Source organism: Mchenga conophoros, linkage group LG12 (genome assembly GCF_057382185.1).
Source record: "Mchenga conophoros isolate Kocher_MC1m ecotype Shallow Benthic linkage group LG12, M_conophoros_male_GT1.1, whole genome shotgun sequence".
Taxonomy (NCBI): Eukaryota; Metazoa; Chordata; class Actinopteri; order Cichliformes; family Cichlidae; genus Mchenga; species Mchenga conophoros.
The window spans coordinates 2989514-3008968 of NC_140537.1; the positions used below are offsets into that span (position 1 = coordinate 2989514).

The 19455-nt window shown below is 41.4% G+C and overlaps 2 protein-coding genes across 4 annotated transcripts; both read right to left on the bottom strand.

The window, feature by feature from the left end:
- Positions 1-464: 464 nt before the first annotated feature.
- Positions 465-4205, bottom strand: lmo4lb (LIM domain only 4-like b). Of its 2 annotated transcripts, none has more exons than XM_085293294.1 (5): positions 3858-4205; positions 2975-3264; positions 2778-2874; positions 2350-2508; positions 465-1656 (listed from the first exon to the last, which is right to left on the bottom strand). In XM_085293294.1, the coding sequence occupies exons 2-5, from the start codon at positions 3187-3189 to the stop codon at positions 1648-1650; spliced, it is 480 nt and encodes a 159-aa protein (XP_085149420.1). In that variant the 5' UTR covers positions 3190-3264; positions 3858-4205; the 3' UTR covers positions 465-1647. The 2 variants fall into 2 exon arrangements, with proteins under 2 accessions (XP_085149420.1, XP_085149419.1); XM_085293293.1 differs by having other exon boundaries at positions 2975-3212; positions 3858-4204.
- Positions 4206-15240: 11035 nt separating this feature from the next.
- Positions 15241-18985, bottom strand: ccn1l2 (cellular communication network factor 1, like 2). Of its 2 annotated transcripts, none has more exons than XM_085293295.1 (5): positions 18688-18985; positions 18338-18547; positions 16787-17134; positions 16414-16616; positions 15241-16320 (listed from the first exon to the last, which is right to left on the bottom strand). In XM_085293295.1, exons 1-5 carry the CDS (start codon positions 18983-18985, stop codon positions 16030-16032), a joined length of 1350 nt encoding a protein of 449 aa, XP_085149421.1. In that variant the 3' UTR covers positions 15241-16029. The 2 variants fall into 2 exon arrangements, with proteins under 2 accessions (XP_085149421.1, XP_085149422.1); XM_085293296.1 differs by having other exon boundaries at positions 18338-18551; positions 18688-18905.
- Between the last annotated feature and the right edge of the window lie 470 nt (positions 18986-19455).

Genomic DNA, 19455 nt, shown 5'->3' on the forward strand with positions numbered 1-19455 from the left:
TGCAAAGTGTAACTTGTGGTGTGGTGGGACTCGGGAATGTGCCAAGGTTTTATTTCTTCACCATCACGATACAAAGATAATTGTGATCATTTGCATACGTTAATGAATTTGCGTGACGCTTCTTGATCAGACGTGGAATAAATAATTGATGCGGTATCAGCACCTAGCATGACAAGTGGGACGCTTTGAAATAACTAAGCGCATTAAGGTGCGAGTTTGATGGCTGCCGTGCTCCCAGGCACGGTGTGAAAGTAGAGCAGATGCTATCTTGTGCTTCCTGCACACGGCGCACTCTGTTGCCACTATCACACCAAGATTAGCTCCAAACTACGACAATGCGCTAAGACTTGAAACCTTTTTATATAGCATTAAAAAGGCATAGCGAGTTAGATGCAGCTCAAGGAAATGCATTTCAGAAGCATTGCAAAGTGGCAGAGAACAAAGAACAGCAACAGGAAACAAACCAGGCTGTGTGGGAGCTTTAATTGGAACATGGTAAACAGTAAATACATAAGATTTTTTCAAACGCCCTGGATGTAGAGGGAGCTACATCCCCTTTAATTAGCCTGCTTTCAGATTAAGCTTTATAAGAAGCAAGCAGCCACTGAGTCAGTCAACCTTGGGATATGCCCCGAGTTCAGCCTCCCAGGAGCTCCAGCAGCACAGATACAGGGATCATGTTTAATTGCTTCTGTAAATGGTCAGAGCTCAAGCCCCCCAATTCCATTCCTCAGGGTAATCAGGCATGTTTTCACCATACAGGGCGAAAGAGAGTGAGAGAGCCAGTAACATCCACCACGCTAGGTACCATGCCACATGTTGCCACTGTAATGCCACTAACGGGCTTAACCTCAGATCACTTTGTGACATGTTACAAGAATCGTTTTAATAGAATTTTTCTTTCAATGCCACATACCACCACCATCCCAACACAAACACCAAACACGCATCTGGTAAAGAAACAAAACTATACAGCAGAAAAATAAAGTTGCACGGGATTGTTTTACTTTGTCGATGTGCAGGGCACAAGAGAAATCAACACGTGACAAAGCAGCGACAGGCTTTAAAAGCTTTCTGCTGCGGGTTAAAGGATTTCCAATGACTGAATATTTTCACATTTTTGTCATCCATCAATTTTATCTCCTCAGTGTCAGATCTCCAGGTGAACATGTACGTAAGAGCGAGATCAGGAGTTTAGTAATAAAAAAAATACAATTAAAAAAATAAAAACAGTGATGCTCAGGGGAAAAAATGCCACAAGGCATCAAGCAAAAGTTCAGTCATTTTACAGCAGTCCATCAAATGTTCACTCAAGCAGCTTTTGCTCTCCTCCACTTGGCATCCAGCCTTTTGTCCTTTAAGAGCCTTTTGCTAGTGCAACTCCTGAGTCTTTGCATGATGCACAGACCACTTTAACATTGACCACAACATAGACGGGACTTTGCATGTAGTACAGAGGGTCTCTCTGATATGACGAGTTGTGGGATATCTTGAGTGAGAAACTGAGAAACTGTGTCCACTCTGGGAGGGGATGAGAAGCAGGTGGGTGGTGATGGGAATCCACAACAACGGCAACAGTAGCACAAGAGAAGAAAGGAGTGAAGCTTTGGAGAGGAAGGCAAGGGCAGCGCAGGGCACGTTTGCCACTCAGCATACCTGCAAATGAACAAACAAAAGCAGTGACCACAGAGTCCTGCATCACTTATCAAGTGCTCTCTTCATCTTCAAATTAATGCATAACAATGCACAATACCTGTTATTATTACAGTTCTAAACAGCAGTGTGACAGCAGCAGCTTTGAAAAGCAAGGAGATTATAGGACTGTTTACATGTTGCATTTCAGTTCTTTACAAAAATCAGTGCACATTTTTAATGTAATGTAGCGATACCGCACTACATTAAGGAAAAATGTCATTACAAGTAACAATTCAGTCATATTTGACTGAACAAGGGTTTCTAATGTTCTTTGCAGACTAGTGACGATGTCCAAGTAACCCAAATAATACATATCAAATATGTGATTTCTGACTTGTGAAACATTTTTGTTCAGTTATTTGAAAAATGAAAGTTTTTCTTCATAACACAGTGGCTGTAGTTCAGGAGCAGTTCATCTACCAATTTGAAGTTTGGTGGTTCGATCTGACTGCATTACAGCTATTAACTTTATTGGCTGCACTGTATGAATGTAAGACTTTCTGCATTTACGTTGTAGTCAGGTTACCACATATTTTTCTTCACTTTAATAATACCATCGGCCTGCTATTACCCTGTCAAAGAGGGAGTTAACAGAAGTTTCATTCCAGCACAGTGACGTTAGCTGACAGTGAATTTACACTCCGTCTTATTCACCTTCTGGTTTGTCAGCACAGAGCTGCTCTGGAGTGCTGGCAGGTGGCTGTTGAGCAAGGCAGCGCCCGGTCTGTCGTGCTCACAGAAAATTGTACCGTTGATGTAATGGAAGCGATCGCCAGGCATTAGTCTGTTCCTGCAAGTGGCACAGCTGAAACACTGCAGAGGATCGGGGAAGAAAAAAAATCTCATGTCAAAATTGAACGATTTTCAGTTGATGCTGGATGGAAGATATTAAAAATAAAACTCTACAATGCTGAAATTCTGTTGTAAAAGCACCTAAAACATCTTAAAAGAAGTCTCAAAGCGTGATTATATGTGGGTATAATTCCCTTTTCTCCTGACACATCTCCACTTCAAATCCTAGATGCTTCTGTCGAACAAGCTGCGGGAGATGAAGCACAGTAACGTGAGAGCTGGGGATTTACCTTGAGGTGGTAAACATTTCCCTGTGCCCTCATCACCATTTCGTTGGCTGGAATTGACTGGCTGCAGGCACTGCACGCCCCGCTGTGCCCAAACAGTCTGCAAACACAAAAACAAAGATTTGTTTTTGGTAAGATCTGCATGGCCTCGGAAATCTAAAAATCAGCAGCTTCCTTTCCCTCCTTCCTCTGGCTCTCACCTGATGTAGTCGCTCCGACAAAGAATCATGCCCCCTTTGCTGTAGCAGGTGGTACCGATGTCCCCCAGCTGGGCTTGGCAACAAGAGCACTTGAGGCAGCGCGTATGCCAGTAGCGCTCCATGGAGAAGAGCAGAAAGCGGTCGGCAATCTTCCCCCCACATCCTGCACAAGACCTGGGGTCTGACGGTACACCTGGCACTTGGCTGTTCACCATGATGCTGTGGCCCTCTGAGGCTCCTGAATACACAGGATGGGTGAGACGGGTGTAACCAATCAAGGTTCACTCACCCTTTAAAGATTTCAAAAACAACATTAATGCTATTAAATATCTGGAATAGATCTTAAGAGAACGGAGTTGGTTCCAATCTGAAGCACTTTTTCACATTTATGGTTACACATGCTAAACGTTTACAAGGCTTCAGCATGACTGCAACATGCTCTAACAGGCTGACCTCAACAGAACATACGCAACATGAGAGAATTACTGTGATGTTTTTTACCCAGAATTCTTTGTGCACAGCGAGTAAAGCAGAAAAGGTCAAATATACAGTGTAGATTTGCATTCGAGAGCTGTGTAGTTTCAAAAGAAAGCTTTTTATGACAAAAATACCGGGAAAGGATTTACTCGCGTTACCGGTAGATCAAAGGTGTGTGTGTGCGCGCGCGCGCTGGAGGGGTGGGGAAAGTCACCAAATGTTACTTTTGGTAGAGTTCCGGTAACTGGAAACATCAAAAACTATTTCTGTTCGCGTCCTTTAGGTTTATATTATTATATCGTAGCCTAGATGCTACTTAATGACACGAGCTGCTAGCTTTGAAAGCGGAGCTGTGCTCAGAAATGCGCGCGCGGACGTAAAACAACAGGAGAAAAAGACGCGTTACCTTGCGGAGACGAAGCTTTTCCTCCTGACGAGAGAACTTTTTGAACCTGGAGAAATATTCAGCCTGCGCACGCTCAAAGCTGTGGCCCCACACTTAAGCTCGACATGCTCCAGGATCCATATCGCTCCAGAAAAGAACAAAACAGGATTAGCCACGGAACATTAAGCCCGGGACGGTAATAGTTGAGCAAACTCTCCCCGACGTCCAACTCCGCGGATAAATAACTAGACGTACGCGTGAGGACGACACATGACGCAGCTCGTGCTCCTCCGCTCTCCGTCACAGCTGTCTGTCTGTCAGCTCTCCCCTCCGTCTGACGCTTTTGACAGCGACCCTATTCATCAAATTCCGTAAGGGGGCTATTTAAATTACCAAGAGGGGACGCAGCCGACGAGAGGCACGTAGCAGCCAGTAGAAGAGCAGGAGGCGTGTCCACAGTCAAAATGATTTATGAGTTTATGGGGCCTTATTAATATGCATATTTTCATTCCTTGAGCTCCTTACAGAGCTTCACTGAGAGTGTAAACTCTATAATTATGGAAGGATATTTTACAGTGCTTTGGAATATTCAACATTGTGTGGGCATTTCTTTAAAGGCAGTGAATAGCTGAGTTTAGATATATATCTCCTACGTCACAGAAAACTGTCGTTTAAACTGCAGATTCTACACAAGAAATTATGAAAAGTTAGTTAAAACTTCATATCTAGACGATCGTGTAAATGCGTTTGCACCTCTGAATCCATATCTATATAATTATCTATATACTGTGTATTGTTATGATTTAAGAGTACCATACTACTTAAGTAATAATACACTGAAGTATTTGATTGACTATATTTTACAAGCCAGACTTTATTATGTGTCAGTTTATTGGGTTCACCAGTTCAAAGGCTTGTTAATACAAATATCTGATCAATCACATGTTAACTACTCAGTGCATTTAGGAATTAGACTATCTGCTGAAGTTTGACCCTAAACCAAGAACAGAAAGAACTTATTTAGATGGCATGGCTGTGGGTGCCAGACAGGTTTGGTTGAATGTTTCAGAAAATGCTCGTCTACTGAGATTCCCCTGCAAAGCCAAGTGTGTGGCAGCTCCCTCGGTGAAAATACCTTGTTCATGCTAGAGGTCGCAGGAGAATGGCCGGACACATGGCACACTCTGGGCACCTTAGTACAACCTGTGCATGGCTTAAATGCCACAGCCGAACCTGAATATTGTTGCTGAGCATATCCAATCCTTTATGACCACAGTGTGCCATCCTATGGCTGCTTCCAGCAAGATAACGCTGCCTGTCAGACAGCAACTGCATGATGATATCATGTCACTAAGGACCAAAATCTCTCTCATCCTGTTGTTTGTTTACTTTTGGAACATAGTATGGCATGGTTCAATAGTTAAAGTGAGCCAGTTAAGCATACTTGCATACAGTGATGAAAGGAAGTGTATGGTAGATAATTAGTACACGCTACCCACCCTGTTTTATTTGTCGGTGATCAGCAGCACTTCAGCAGAGCAGTCTCAGTAGGTCAGAGATTTTCATTCATGAGTGTACTTCCAGCTGAGTTCCAGTAGAGGATCGTGTCCTATAATGTTCTGAACTTGGAGGTGAGCTTGGAGAAATAATGGAATCAGTTTATTTTTCAGATTTACATTTAAAGCTTTGTTTGGTTGTTTTTTACAATAATATGCCAATATAATACATATTTAATATGCTACACTGAACCAGTTTCACAGATGGTTGAGTGTAGTCACTGATAATGATACCAGCTGGTTCCTTTTTTGCTTTTCTGAATTTAGATTATTACATTTAATCTAAAGCTGCTTTCAGACATACACCATCCCTGTGCTGTGATACCAGCACTGAACAGGTTAGACCGCCCTGGTGACAGTCCCAAACTCCCAAACTCCCAAAACTCTGTCCAAGTTGTTTTGGTGGGGCAACACACTTTCTCATTGTATCCACTAGAGGGCAGTGAACACTCACTATTCAAATCCATCAGCCTCAACACTTTCAGACAGAGACAAGCAATGAGTTGCTTCTTTAAGTTGTTTTAGTATCTGTCCATTATTTTTAAATGCCATTATAAATAATCGTAATAAAAAAAACTGCTATAGTTTATGGGATGATGCAAATGTTTGTAACCAATGGGAGTCAGAGGAGCAATGTGAAGAATGTTTGCCAAATTGTAATAGTGAAGTTTTTTTGTTGTTTGTGTCTATTTTGTTATGTTTTTCGTAACATACTGCTCAAAATCTAAGCCATGATTTATTTTTATTGTGGGTGTAACCTTTGAAGAGTTAAAGCCTCTTAGTAATTCACGGAGCAGCACGCAGCGGCCATATGTAGCACCAGGGTCTCGTTTCACTCTGTACTGTACATGGTTGAAATGACAGTAAAAGCCACTTGACTTGTTCAAATGTTCAGGTCAGCTTTACTGTTGACCTGAGGAATAGTGCACACACATATACTTCCTCTGTGATCCATGGTACTACTCCTGCATTTCTGGTTGAAACTGCTGAGTTCTCTGTGGAAAACATTTACCTAATGCAATGCAACAATTCCTTTAGCACTGTCTAATCATATGTGTGCAATATGCATGGTTGTTTGTTTGTTTGTTTGTTTGTTTTTTCAAACTCAGTATTTAAACTTAGACTTGACTTAATGACAATGCAATAAAAAGTTGAAAAGTATAGAGGCCATATTACCATTTAATTTCTTTTCCATCTATCCAAAGTCTAAAAGGTCTGATGTGCCATTTGGAATGGAGTTTGTTTCAGTTTGTTTCCTGTTGTTTCCTCAGCTGAGAAGCCTCAAGGCTGGATAACGACAATTTCTGTCTGATTTTCTTTTTCTGTGAACGGGAACTTGAAACAACAAGCTCACATCTATAAAGGATAATGAATTCATGTTTTTACTTTTATATAGCGATACACTATACTGCCAAAAGTACTTTCTCATCTGCTTTCTCATCCATATGAACCTAAGTGACATCACATTCTTAACACATAGGGTTTAATATATCAGCCCACCCTTTGCAGTTATAACAGCTTCAGTTCTTCAGGGAAAGCTTTTTACAGGGCATCAGTTGGGACTGAATGATATTGATTTGCACTAAGTAGCAGGATTGCTTTCTAATTAATGGTATCTTTCAGCTGGTGTCATGGTAGGAGGATAATCGGGAGACTTTTTGAGTGGATTGTTCGGTTTTGGCTGTGGAATATGGATTTGGATCACAGACTTTGAAGGTTGGCATTCAGTTCAATTCAATTTTATATATACAGTGGATCGGGGAGAGGGAGAAGAGAGGATAGAAGTATGTTAGGAACTTAGAGCAGCAAAAGAAGTTTAGAGGGGAATAGTTCAGATAACGTAATGAAAAATGATTATCAGAGAAGACTTTAAAATAATACTGACGATGAAGGGGTGCAGTTAGGCCTGATAATTTAGTCAAGAGAGCTGAAAAAGAAGTTTGAAGATGTAACACTAAAGTACTCAGAGATGGAAGTCTGTTGATAGCCGTTAAAACAGAAGAGCAGACAAATAAAGTGTTAAATACTGAAAGTACCTGCAAAAGTGTGTGAGAGAGGAAAATATTGGGGGAGTTTTAAGTGGGAGTAATCACAGGTATTCCAGTAGAGGAAGTATATCTTACAGTGCAGTCAGCAGGATTAAAAGACTGGCGAGAACAGTCAATCAGGAAAGAGTTGATGTGTCTGTAATGCTGGAATTCCAAGAACTGGTTCTTCCAGGTAGAGTTAAGATCGGATGTATGAGTTTTCCAGTAAGGCCACATATACCTCTGCCTCTCAGGTCTTATAAATGCCAGAGGGCACGTCGCTGCAGTGTGCAAGGGGAAAGTGCAAAAGAAGGGAAGGGAGAGTTTCAGCAATTTTCAACAGCAGACCAACGACAGACTGAAGAAACCCATCCAGCAATCAGAGTGGAGAAGATGATTTTGTTCATTGCGTGTGCAATAAACCGTACAGACCAAGCAAAACACAAAACAGAGAAGATTAAAATAATTGTGAAAGGGGCAGAGACATTTTTGGCATAAAGGATTTTAATTTATTTATTTTAATTTAATTTATTTTAATGTCCTGGGAGCATGTTCATAAGAGACTGGGGGGAGATGAGACGTCAGGAGGACCAGGAGAGAAGACAGTCTGAGTTTTATACAGTGAATGGGTAAGAGAGGTTTCATTAAGGATCTTAGAAAGAAACTGGATATTATCTGTATTCAGGAAGCCTGACTTCGACCAAGTTTGGATTTTGTTATTAAAGAGTTTATAAAGAGTATGAGAGTGTGTGGAGAGATAGAAGGGAGGGTACAGGGGAGGGTGTGTTATATTTATGAAACAAGTAGTTCAGTATAGAGTCCTCGGAGAATAGAACGCAGAAATGGGGTTTTGGATCAGCTGAGTGTAAAAGCAAAGCTTTACCGATTGATCTACGTCCCTGCCCTCACTTATAGTCATGTTCTGTGGGTAGTGACCAAAAGAACGAGATCGCAGACACAAGCGAATACAAATGAGCTTCCTCTGAAGGATGGCCTCTCCCTTAAAAATAGGGTGAGAAGTTCGGCCATCCGGGAGGAGTTCAGAGTAGAGCCGCTGCTCCTCCACAGGAAGGTTTGGACATCTGACAAGGATGCCTCCTGGGTGATATGTTCTGGGCATCTCCTACCGGGAGGAGGCCCCGGGGCGGACACAGGGGAGAGGGAGGTCTAGGCTTCTCTAATTAGGCTGCTGCTCCTGTGTCCTGGCCCCGGATAAGCGGAAGAAGATGGATGGATGGTATAAATGATCAAATGTTCTAAAGGATTAAGTGTTTTTGTGGTAGGAAGATGAATAACATTAAGGTGTACGACCACTGTTCGTCGTACAAATGTTTACATTTATGCTACGAGGTTTAAATTCTTAGTTCATTAGACTAAAATGATGTTTTAGAAGTGGGGATGAAATCAAGGTCAAATGATATAAACAAGAGTTGGAAAGGATAAAACAATTTACGTTTCTGGGGTTGTGTTTGATGAAAGGGTGACATGGACTGTCCATATTTAAAAAATAATAGACAAAAGCTAGAAAGTGTTAAATATAATGAGGTGCTCAGTGGGAATTGACTGGGGAGCTGATAGGAAATCTTTGAAAGCCATATATATTGGGTAAATTAGATCAGTATTGTATATAATTCTGCTGCCAGAGCAAGTCTTCATAAGTTCGATAGTATCCAGTATCAGGTGCTAAGACTCTGCACAGGTGCATTTAAAACAACCCCAACAGCAGCAGTACAGGTAGAAATGGGAGAAATGCCCCTAGAAATCAGAGGAGAGCAGCTAACACTGAACTACTGTGCAAGTCTACAAAGACATGGTCAAGATCATCCAACAAGAACTATTTTCCAACCCTGCTGGGAAAAAGAGAAAAGAGAAATGAAGAGTGGGTGGACAGTCAATCGGAAAGCGGCTGAATGTAATCTGGACAAGATCAGCATTAGCCAAATAATACCACCATGGATATGTGGTGGTAAATCTACTACACCACTGTCCCCTGATGCTATAGTAGATTCAACACTATTGGACAAAAAGTTTAATTCCAAACTCACAGACAGTGCAGGCATATATTGATCAGTATTACGGTTATGTCAAAATCTATATAGATGCATCTACTAACACAGCCAACCACAGCGGGATAGTATCAAAGCAAGGAAAAGGCTCAGTGATGGATTATCAGTTTACAGTAGAGTAGAATACGGCAGACAATTGAAGAAAGGTGGCAAAAGCAACAGGAGGAAGAGAGGAAAGGGCGATGGTTTTACAAAATCCAAAGCAAAACAGGAGAAATGAGAAGCGCAGAAAGGAACAGGAGAGAGGAGACAGACATGTTATTTTTAACAGGAAAAAAAACATGAAAATATATGAAAATCTGGCTGCAATAGAGAAGATGAAACCATAGAAAATGTTTTAGTGCATTGTCAGAAATATGATGCTGAAAATGAATCGCTGATTCAAAAGCTCAGAGATATGAAAGTGAGACTGGACTTGGTTGATTTATTTCACAAGAACTCGAAAAGTGAAAGTTATCCAGCCATATTTTGTTTTTTAGGACAGATTCATTTGTTTGGGAGGATATTTTTTTGTATTTCAGTCCACACCAGTTGTTGGTGGTAATGCACCATTTCTCTGTTTGCCAATTCCCAATAAATAATAAAAAGGAAACACAAGAAGAAGATAGCGTTGTTTTTTTTAATTTATGGTTTGATTTCTTTGCATGTGTCGATTAGATTTGTCGTTACTGGCATCTGGCGAAAATTTCATGTCAATAGCACCTTTAGAAATATATTTACTTAGAAAATCGTTGATGTGCTCGACATTTGTTTTACCTGCTATATTAGAAAACTAGACCAGCACTACTAGTTCTTTAGGTTCCTTGTAATACATAAAGTTGCCTTATTATCAAAAGGATCAGCAGTCGCAGTACTACTGGAAACACTGTAGTAGCAATTTTAGAAGGATATCCTATAAATCAGTGTTTGACGTCACAGTGCTTCCTCGACTGTGACCTCTCGGTCTGATCAGAAGGCTTTGTGGAAAGGTTGACTTTAGCTCCATAAAAGATGTTGCTGTGACACTCTCCTGGTTCCACACGTTCTTTTTCAGCACAGCAAGAATAATAGTAATAATTTATATGGAGACATACAATGTCATTCCTCATTATCCCACTTCAGTACATCCTTCTTTAGAGTGCATGGTAGCGGTGGGAGCACGTTTCGTTTTTTTGCTATGGACAAGAGTGGCAACCTGAGCCAACTTCCATACTCCCCGAGGCCCCTGTTTATTTCCGACACAGTTCCTGTTCCTCTGTCAAGGCCATGCTGAAAGTCACAGCCTGCTGCAAGGCTGGGCAACACCTGTAGCTTCCAGTCTGAGTTTCCAGCCAATATAAACCACTGTAGAGCACCACTGGATGGCAGGCTGCCAAGCCGTCACATTTATGCAGCACGCTCTGTGAGACATCCTTCCATCTGAGGCTCTATTTTCTGTTTATCTTGAGGGTAAGTCAGGGTCATGTGAGTTTTGTAGTATTTGTTCAGAAATGATCCACTCTAAATAAACCTCGATGTTTCATGAGTACACATGTGCTGGAGTCACATCCTGTTCTGTGGGTTCGGATTAGGATTATTTAGCGGTAAAATTCTGTTTTCTTCGTTTTGTTCCTACTGTTCAGTTTTGTTCTTCCAAACACACAAACATGATTCTGTCCCAGATAATGTACCCTACACATTTATATTGTAGATATCATTTTGAAAGATTTTAACTTCGTTTCTGAGGATTAGTGTGTTTTATGCTATTTTGACATTCCAGACAGGCCTAATACATTTGAGATGGAACAGAAACTTTTCATAGTTGCTAATAATCAGTATGGTCTTCTAAGCTAATCCAGTTTCCTCCTTGTTTCTCTTGATTTGTCCCTGCTGCGTTCCCAACTGTCTCAACTTCTCTTAGTCACCCTCCTCTATATTTATTGTCTTCCACGTCTTCTGTTTGTTTCCAAGTACCTTAGTTTCTATTTCCTATCTTGTCTGAGTTTTTTTAAGATTATAATAAAGCCCTCTATTGCCATTGTGCGTCATGCTAACTGTGCCAGAATAAAATATAAATAGAGACAACAGGAATAAATAACAAGCAGGAGAAATATATTTATCCAGCTGGATATTGTATCTGATGTAAAATGTATAGAAATCATACATATACCAACAAGACTGTACATCACTGTCACCACAGCGTTTGTTTTCATTCAAAGGCTTCATGGCTTTAATACCTGGTGGGTCGGTCTCTAGGCCGATGTTGTGTCCCAGTCCAGCCCTGCGCACGACACGCAGTGAGTTAATCTGAGAAGGTGCTTTAAAAATAAATGGCCGGGCCAGCACTGCACATTGCAAATTAGCTCGCATACACACATTAGTTGTGCCGCTTCTTAATGACGGTATCTTAGCTAACAACCCCAACTACCAGATTCAACTTGTAATTTGCTAAAAAATAACTTCGCCTACCGGTGAGAGGGACGTTGCTAGCTGACAGTTTTTTCAAGTGATGTTGAAATTTCCACATTCAGACACTTCAAATGCTTCAGCAGCTGTTCGCTCAGCATCAGCACCACGGAAATACACGGATACATCCGTAGACTCAGGACAGAATTCACAGTGTGTTTTTGGGACTTTCAGGTGTTTGGACCAATGTTTTCTTTCTGATCAAACCAGAAGCTTTAATGAGCAGCTGGATTTGTCTCTCGTTAACTGGTTGGACACAGAGGACATCGAAATGCAGCTGATTGAACTGAAAGCTCGACTCTGTGGGGTCAAAGTTTGCAGAACTACGAGCACAGCTGGAATCCACAGCTGTGTGTGTTCATGGAGCTGCATGTTCACCTGCTGGACATCACTACCTGACAGGTTTAACTGTCTTCAGAACATTGCAGAGGCCTTATTGACAGTGTTTGGCTCTACATGTCTGTGTGAGCAGATTTTCTCTCACATGAGTCCTCAGGTATCCGTCTGAATGTTGGACACTCGGAGACCAGCAATCATATTAACATGTGTGTCTCTGTATTAACAAACATGCCATATTGGCCCAGTTTATTTTTCTTATCATTGTTGTGAGGAGACCATAGATAGCATTTGTATTTTCTGTTGTACAGTTCATTTGCTGTTATGGATAAAAAGTCTTTTTTTGTTTCAAAATAGCTGATAACTATTCGCTGACAGCTGCCAACATCTGAGAACAAATACAATTCTATAAAGTGGTTCTATATAGTGTGTAACTGTTCATATAGAGCGTTATTAAATTTATTGCTAATGCAATCATATGGCACATTGACTTCTGAGGGAATTTTAGATGCACTCATCATCAGAAAGGTTGCCGACCCCTGATTGACTGAGAGAGATGAGCTCAAAGTGTAGCCAACAAGCTCCTCTGTCACAGGTGAAACTCCAACACGACCACTAAAATATTTTGTGGTACTCTGTTGCACTTTATACATGTTCATAAATCACACCAACACTTGAGCCAGTTTCTGAAACAGAGAAGCTTCAGACTACATCAATGATGTCACTCACCCTTAAAGAAGCAATCTCAATGGTTGAGTTCATTTCAGTTTCATTTATATAGCACCAAATCAGAGGTAAAGTAAAGAGCCTACAATACAATGATTATGAAAAAGGATGTTGTATATTTCAAACTGCTCTTGTAAGTAATCCTCCTTTCCTCAGATCTTCCTTCCTGTTTGCCAGATGCTCTCAGGGCCTGAGGTAAAGACAGAGGCAGCATACTGAGCATTGTAACTAATGTAACAATATAATCGTATTAGAGACATTACATTACAGAGACATATCAGCCTAGTTTGGGAGTCACCGCACCTAGTGCTCCATATATATATATATATATATATATATATATATATATATATATATATATATGTGTGTGTGTGTGTGTGTATATGTATATATATACACACTTATATATATATATATATATATATATATATATATATATATATATATATATATATATACACACTTATATATATATATATATAAGTGTGTATATATATATATATATGTGTGTATATGTATATATACACACTAAAGCCACCAGCTTTAGTGTATAACAACTCGGATCATTTACCTGAGTTTACACCAGACAAACAGTGCAGGTAGACAATTGTCGTCATCTAGAGGCACTGAACAGCGAAGTGGATGGTAAGGAAGTCTCCATGGTGAGAAGGCATTTATGTACCGTATGTTTCTTTCTGCAGCTCAATTTTATTCTTATTTGTCATTGGTAATTTTACGTGGTTATATCTACACAACACAGATATGCCTACTTAAACAATAATTAATAATTTCAATAATAATTGTACTGCCCAATGCAAGCATGTATGTATGTAAACAGAACTGGTGCTAAAACAGAACCCTGTGGAACTCCATAATTAGCCTGACTGTGTGAACCTGACTCCCCATTTTTATGAATATCTATATTTATAGATTTAATCTATTAGATATGATTCAAACCAGCATGGTGCCTTTAATATGTACAGCAGTAGGACCAGTGGTATTCCCATTAGGACATATTTGCACTAGACCCACACCCAGTATTGATGTGCAGCACATGCAGCCCAATTAAACTAAGACAAAATAACCAAAACCCTTTTCTAGTTCAGTTGATCATGGTCAGGACTACAGAGTTGGCCAACATGTAACTCACCAGTAGTTCTAATGATAGCCAATAGATCACTGTGTTCCACTCTCCCCTCAGAATGAGGCACAGGCCGGGGTGAGGAATGTAGTAGTCCACCGTAAGGTTTGTGCTAAAGAGCCAACACTGCACGAGGACATGAGCAGAGGTGGGACGTAACAAGGTATATATGCTATAACTGTATGATACTTTCTACTTTAAGTAGAATCTTCAGGTGTTTGTATCTTACTTAAATATTTATTGAAGTGCTCTATTGTGCTCATAGTATGAGGTCTTTAAGAAAAGATGGGGCCTGGTCTTTGAAGACCTTGTAATGAGGAGAAAGACTTTAAAGTCTGTTATGGATTTAACACGGAGCCAGTGAAGAGAAGTCGATATGGGCGACATATGTTGTCTCTTTGTTGTTGTGTCGGTACTCATTGCTGCACTTTGGATCAACAGAAGAAGCTTTTAGAAGAAGGTGTAAATAACGTTACAGTAGTCCAGTATAGAAGCAAAAACAAACGAGTTTTACAGAGCCACTCTGAGACACAATGTTTGTAGAGTGAGTGAGTGACCAAGATCTCACCAGTAGTTCTGATGATAGCAGCCAATAAGCCACCATGTTCCTCTCTCCTCTCCTCTCAGAAAAAGGCACAGGCCAGGTGAGGAATGTGGTAGTCCACTGCAATGTTTGTGCCCAAGAGTCAACCAGAAGCTTGTGTTAGGACCTGAGGTGAGGTGGGAAGTAATGCACAGATACTTAAGTTGAGTTTTCAGGTATCTGGTGAATATTTATCTTTTGACAACTTTTTACATTTACTCCATTTTAAATAACTTTCTTTACTTTTTACTTCTTACATTTACAAAACTCGTTACTTTAGGTTTACTGCATTTTGAGGGAAATTATTATTTTACATCATTATGTACCAACCAAATGGTGGGAACAATAGTGCATAAAAGACAATCCTATTGGTGTACGAATCTTTAACCTCAGCTTGGAAATGTTTGCTTACTTGGACACACTGCATTTTCCACAACACTAATGGAATAATTAGAAACATTTTATTTCATATTGCTTCATTTTATGCTGTGGAACCTTCACCCAGCATAACATCACCTCAAACTTTTGTTTACCATAAAGACACATCACAGGTTAAGTTTTTATTTGACGTACAGGAGTTTACAACCAATAAACTTCTAATACACAAGTGACAGGTGTCAAATATGAAGCTTTAAGAACCAAACATGTATTTATTATATGTACACAGTGATAGACACACGTTAAAAAACACAAAGGTATCACACCTCGAAAAATGAGGTGATCCTCGAATATTCTCACTCCACAACTAAGAGTGAAGTCTGTATAGCCTGTAGGATTTTAATCAATATACCAAAGTAGCATAATAAGCACAGTCTGTAAACTCCTTTCTGAAAGCCTGTCGCTGTAAAACAGACACATCTCACACATTTCCCCGTCAGTACTTGTACGGGGAACAGGTGGACTGTATCAAGCACAATCCATGTGAACCAACAATCGATGCCACTGCTCCTCAGCATTTTAAAATGTGGTGAAGAACAAAGATGCATGTCTTTGATAACCATTACTTCCTGTTAATATGCCTGTTAAAAAGCCTTCTTTATGTTTGACAAGTTGTCGTGTCACCCTCTGTGGAAAAGAAAACAAAGTTGAAAATAAATTAAAGTTTCAGTTAAAGCTCTCGGCCTACACTGTGGCATAGCAGTCACACTGTTTTGTGTCGTCCTCGAGACTGCATAGGACGCTGGAGAGGCACTGCCTGTAGCGTGGACAAAGTGACATCATCATGACAGCAAGCTTAAAGTGCAAGCGAGCGGACTCCTTTCCCACCCAGCGGACAGACATTGAGGCAGTGAGTTTAGCGAGGGGGAGGTGCAGAGTCCGCTGATAAGTCAGCATCAGTCTCTGAAAGTGTGGATGTCATTGTAGAGGTTGACGGAGGTGCTGGAGTGATAGGTGTGTTTACCACAGCTCGTACCGCAGCTGCAGCGCTGGATCCACATTACATTGTAGAGGATGTCTCCACTGGGGCAGTGGAAGCGGAGCTGCACGGTGCGAGAGAGAGACGGGGCGCAGCAGCGGCCGTCAGTGCAAGTCCCACAGGTCCGAGGCCGATATCGCTGAGCTGTAGAGCATCCACCAAAGGTGATGCTGACTGGCTCGTGTGGGCGGAAGGTTCGCTGACATTTCTTCCAGGATGACAGAGACAGCCACAGTTAAATAACAAATCTCAGATGTTCCTATCGGCATTCTACATCCATCTCCATTTGAGTATACACTACCTTCTTAGTTATGGGAAGCTGCAGGTCACAGTGCTGGATCTGGCACAGTCTGGTTTCTCTGACTAGCTGACAGTCTGGGTTGTGATTGGTCACACGACTTGAAATGCCCATCCCACATGTGGCAGAGCACTGGGTCCACTCAGTGGTCTGTGGGAAACACTGGGGCTCATGTAAGACCTCAGAGAGGGGGAACGATGCGATCTCTGCGTGAGAGCACAATACAGCAATGAAGTCATGGATGCCAGCAGACAATTAGTTACCTTGTGAGTCACTTCTTGGAGTTCTTGAGGGTTTTGTGAATATTTCACATCAATAAAGTCATCAACTTATTTGAGAGTGCTGCTCTGATGATTTACAGTATTTTCAACTTTACCTCTGAATGTATCTGCTCCGCTGGCAGCTGGGAGGGGATTCTGTCGCTGGACTGGCAGCAAAGGACTGATGTGGTTTGGGTGCAGCTGGCTCTCTGTTGGCTCACTCAGCTCCTCGCTGATGCTGTTGTCATCATCACACACCCATTCTTCACAACAGCCACCCTCGGGCTGCGCCAGCCGGGGCTTTGAGCATCGCCACCGAGGCAGGGGCACTTGGTAGGGACAGAGGGGCATGCAGCCCACCACACCATTCATGCAGGTGCACTGGTGCTGGCAAACGGGCTGGAAGTCCTCACCATGCTGGTACACTCGCCCATTGAATGCACAGGGTACGCCATGAGCTTCAGCTGACATAGAAAACAGGAAACTGAGCTGTTAGCAGACACTTTTGAACTTCATGGAAGGATACGGCAAAAACTTAATGAGTCTGTTTGCTGCGTTTTTGTGTTTTTACCTCTCACTTTGTATGTTGTATAGCTTTTTACGTCTCGCTCACAGGAAACACTGCTGATGAACTACCATTTTGGCTTTTCCATGCTTTCCCTCTGTTGTTTATCTATGTAACATGTGTTGAGGCCATCCTCTAAACACAGATGCTGTCAGCTGCCTCATAGTTCACCATTTTCCATTTTCGTTTCCATGCTAAAGCCACTTTTCTAGCTGAAGACTCAGAGTGTTGCTTTGAGTGTATTATAGTGGCAGCAGCTTCACAACAGGAAAACTGTTAGCGTTATCACGTCTGCAGCTTTGATGCTAACATCAACCAATAATCAAGCATCGTCTGTGTGTTAATGGGCTGCTGTGTCACTTTTTCTGCTTTAGTGCAAATCAAACTGACTTTTTATTTCCCTGAAGGTACATGTGTGAAGGTCAAGATCCATGGAATCAAAAAAAACACATACTCATAAAATCTGTAAAATCTGCTCAACCTACTTTTCTTCACACCAGGCCAGCTGAGCAGTCAAAGAAAAGGTTTCTTATGGAGGACGAGCTAAAACAAAACATTTCTGACTGGAGGTCAAAAGAGATGCTGAAGCAATGTATTGCAAAAAAAGAATAATAAATAAGCATGTAAACATTATCTAGTAAACCTGTAAGTGAGCCTAATATTGGCCCTTCAGCTAAGACGTCATACTCTAGAGAAATACACCAAGAAATCAAATGGATTTCCTATCAGGGAGATTTCATGCTTTTTGAACAGTTTAATGCTCCCTTGTGATCTGTAATGATCCCACAGATTCATAGCACCTTTTATTTCAAATAAATGTTTGCATTCCTGCTTTTTCATTTATTTATTTTCCAGCTAGACCTTAAGCAGCTCCTCCAGAGCCATTAGAGTCATTACATAAAAGTGTCCAGAGTTCCTTTGAAATGCATCTGCAGGGTGTTTGTGGACAGTTGCTCTGTAATTTCAACAGTGTGCATCTACCCTTGCTGTCTGATTCTCGGTACAGGAGCTGTGTTTTTGTTTGTAGCTTTTGTTCCAACATCAGAATAATTATTCCTTTAATGATTTGAAGCTGTGAGCTTTCAATAAACTCCTTGCTCACCTTGACACAGTCCTCTCTCTGGGTTTCCTCCAGCCCCCAGATGGCAGTGCAGCCCCTTGATGTGATCACAAGGTTCTGTCGTGCTGCAGTCCTCATTAAACTGCCGAGCACAAACTTTGCAGCAGCCACAGTCGTCAGTTACATGACTGACGCCAGGCAGGCACAGTGGAGGCGAGGGGGGGCAGGAACATTCAGCTGGGCATGCACTGTCTACCTAAATACCAGGGTCAGAGGTCAGCTCAGACTGATTTTTATTTATTTATTTTTTAAAATGGTAATCAAAATGTTATCTAAAATAACTATATGGAAGATCACAGAAATAAAAAGCATTTAAAGCCACAGAAACTCACCATTACTGCAGCTCTGCCCAGCATAAACAGGGTGAAGGAGATCCGCTGCAAAGCAACAGGACAAAGCATCCTGATCCCAGCAAATAAAGCAAGCAAACAAAAAGTAGGCTTTCACATCCAGATTCCCAAGAGGAAAGAAGTTATTTTTGCAGCTCCAGGATGAAAAGTATCCAGAGGTGAGTTTGGCACCCAGAGGTAAATTTGCCTGTGCCTCTCCAGCAGCGTGGCTCAGCTCTACTTCAGTCAGAGGTTTCTCTCTGCACTTATAGACACACATGCCCCTGCCCTGTGACATCATTACCGCGCCTCTCAGCAGAGCGTCCAGAGAGAGGAGGAGGTGTGAAACACTTACAGATGTGTTAACGTCACAGTGTAATTATGGATGAGTCAAGGTGTCATTAAAGGTGTCACCAGGAAAACCCTGGTTTACAAGAGCTGCTAAATCCTGGTTAAACTGCTTGTAGTTTTCAGACTGTGTGTGAAAATCGTTAGTTTTCTATGCATGAACACGCTAGAAAGGAAACAGCAGAGGACATACTTAGCACATGAAAAAAAGAAGCCAGTGGTTGGACAGGTGTAATGGAAAACTTAAGGAGGGAATCCCGCTCAGTGAGGCTCAGAGTGATTAACTGTGAGAATGGAGAAACTCCCTGTAAACAGCTCTCTTCTACACTGAAGGACAATGTGCTCAGAACATCCTGTGTTCCCTCCGTCTCTTTCCTAATGGGCAGCATTCCAGGAAACACAGGCTTATCCTCGTGTTCCCAT

Coding starts and splice junctions, on each gene's coding strand:
- lmo4lb (XM_085293294.1), bottom strand. CDS start 3,189: ATGGTGAACAGCCAAGTGCCAGGTGTACCGTCAGACCCCAGGTCTTGT. Junction 2,875..2,974: donor TGTCGGAGCGACTACATCAG/GTGAGAGCCAGA, acceptor TTGTGTTTGCAG/ACTGTTTGGGCACAGCGGGG. Junction 2,509..2,777: donor GAAATGTTTACCACCTCAAG/GTAAATCCCCAG, acceptor GATCCTCTGCAG/TGTTTCAGCTGTGCCACTTG.
- ccn1l2 (XM_085293295.1), bottom strand. CDS start 18,985: ATGATGTCACAGGGCAGGGGCATGTGTGTCTATAAGTGCAGAGAGAAA. Junction 16,617..16,786: donor CGGAGCAGATACATTCAGAG/GTAAAGTTGAAA, acceptor GCTCTCACGCAG/AGATCGCATCGTTCCCCCTC. Junction 16,321..16,413: donor AGCTTCCCATAACTAAGAAG/GTAGTGTATACT, acceptor TCATCCTGGAAG/AAATGTCAGCGAACCTTCCG.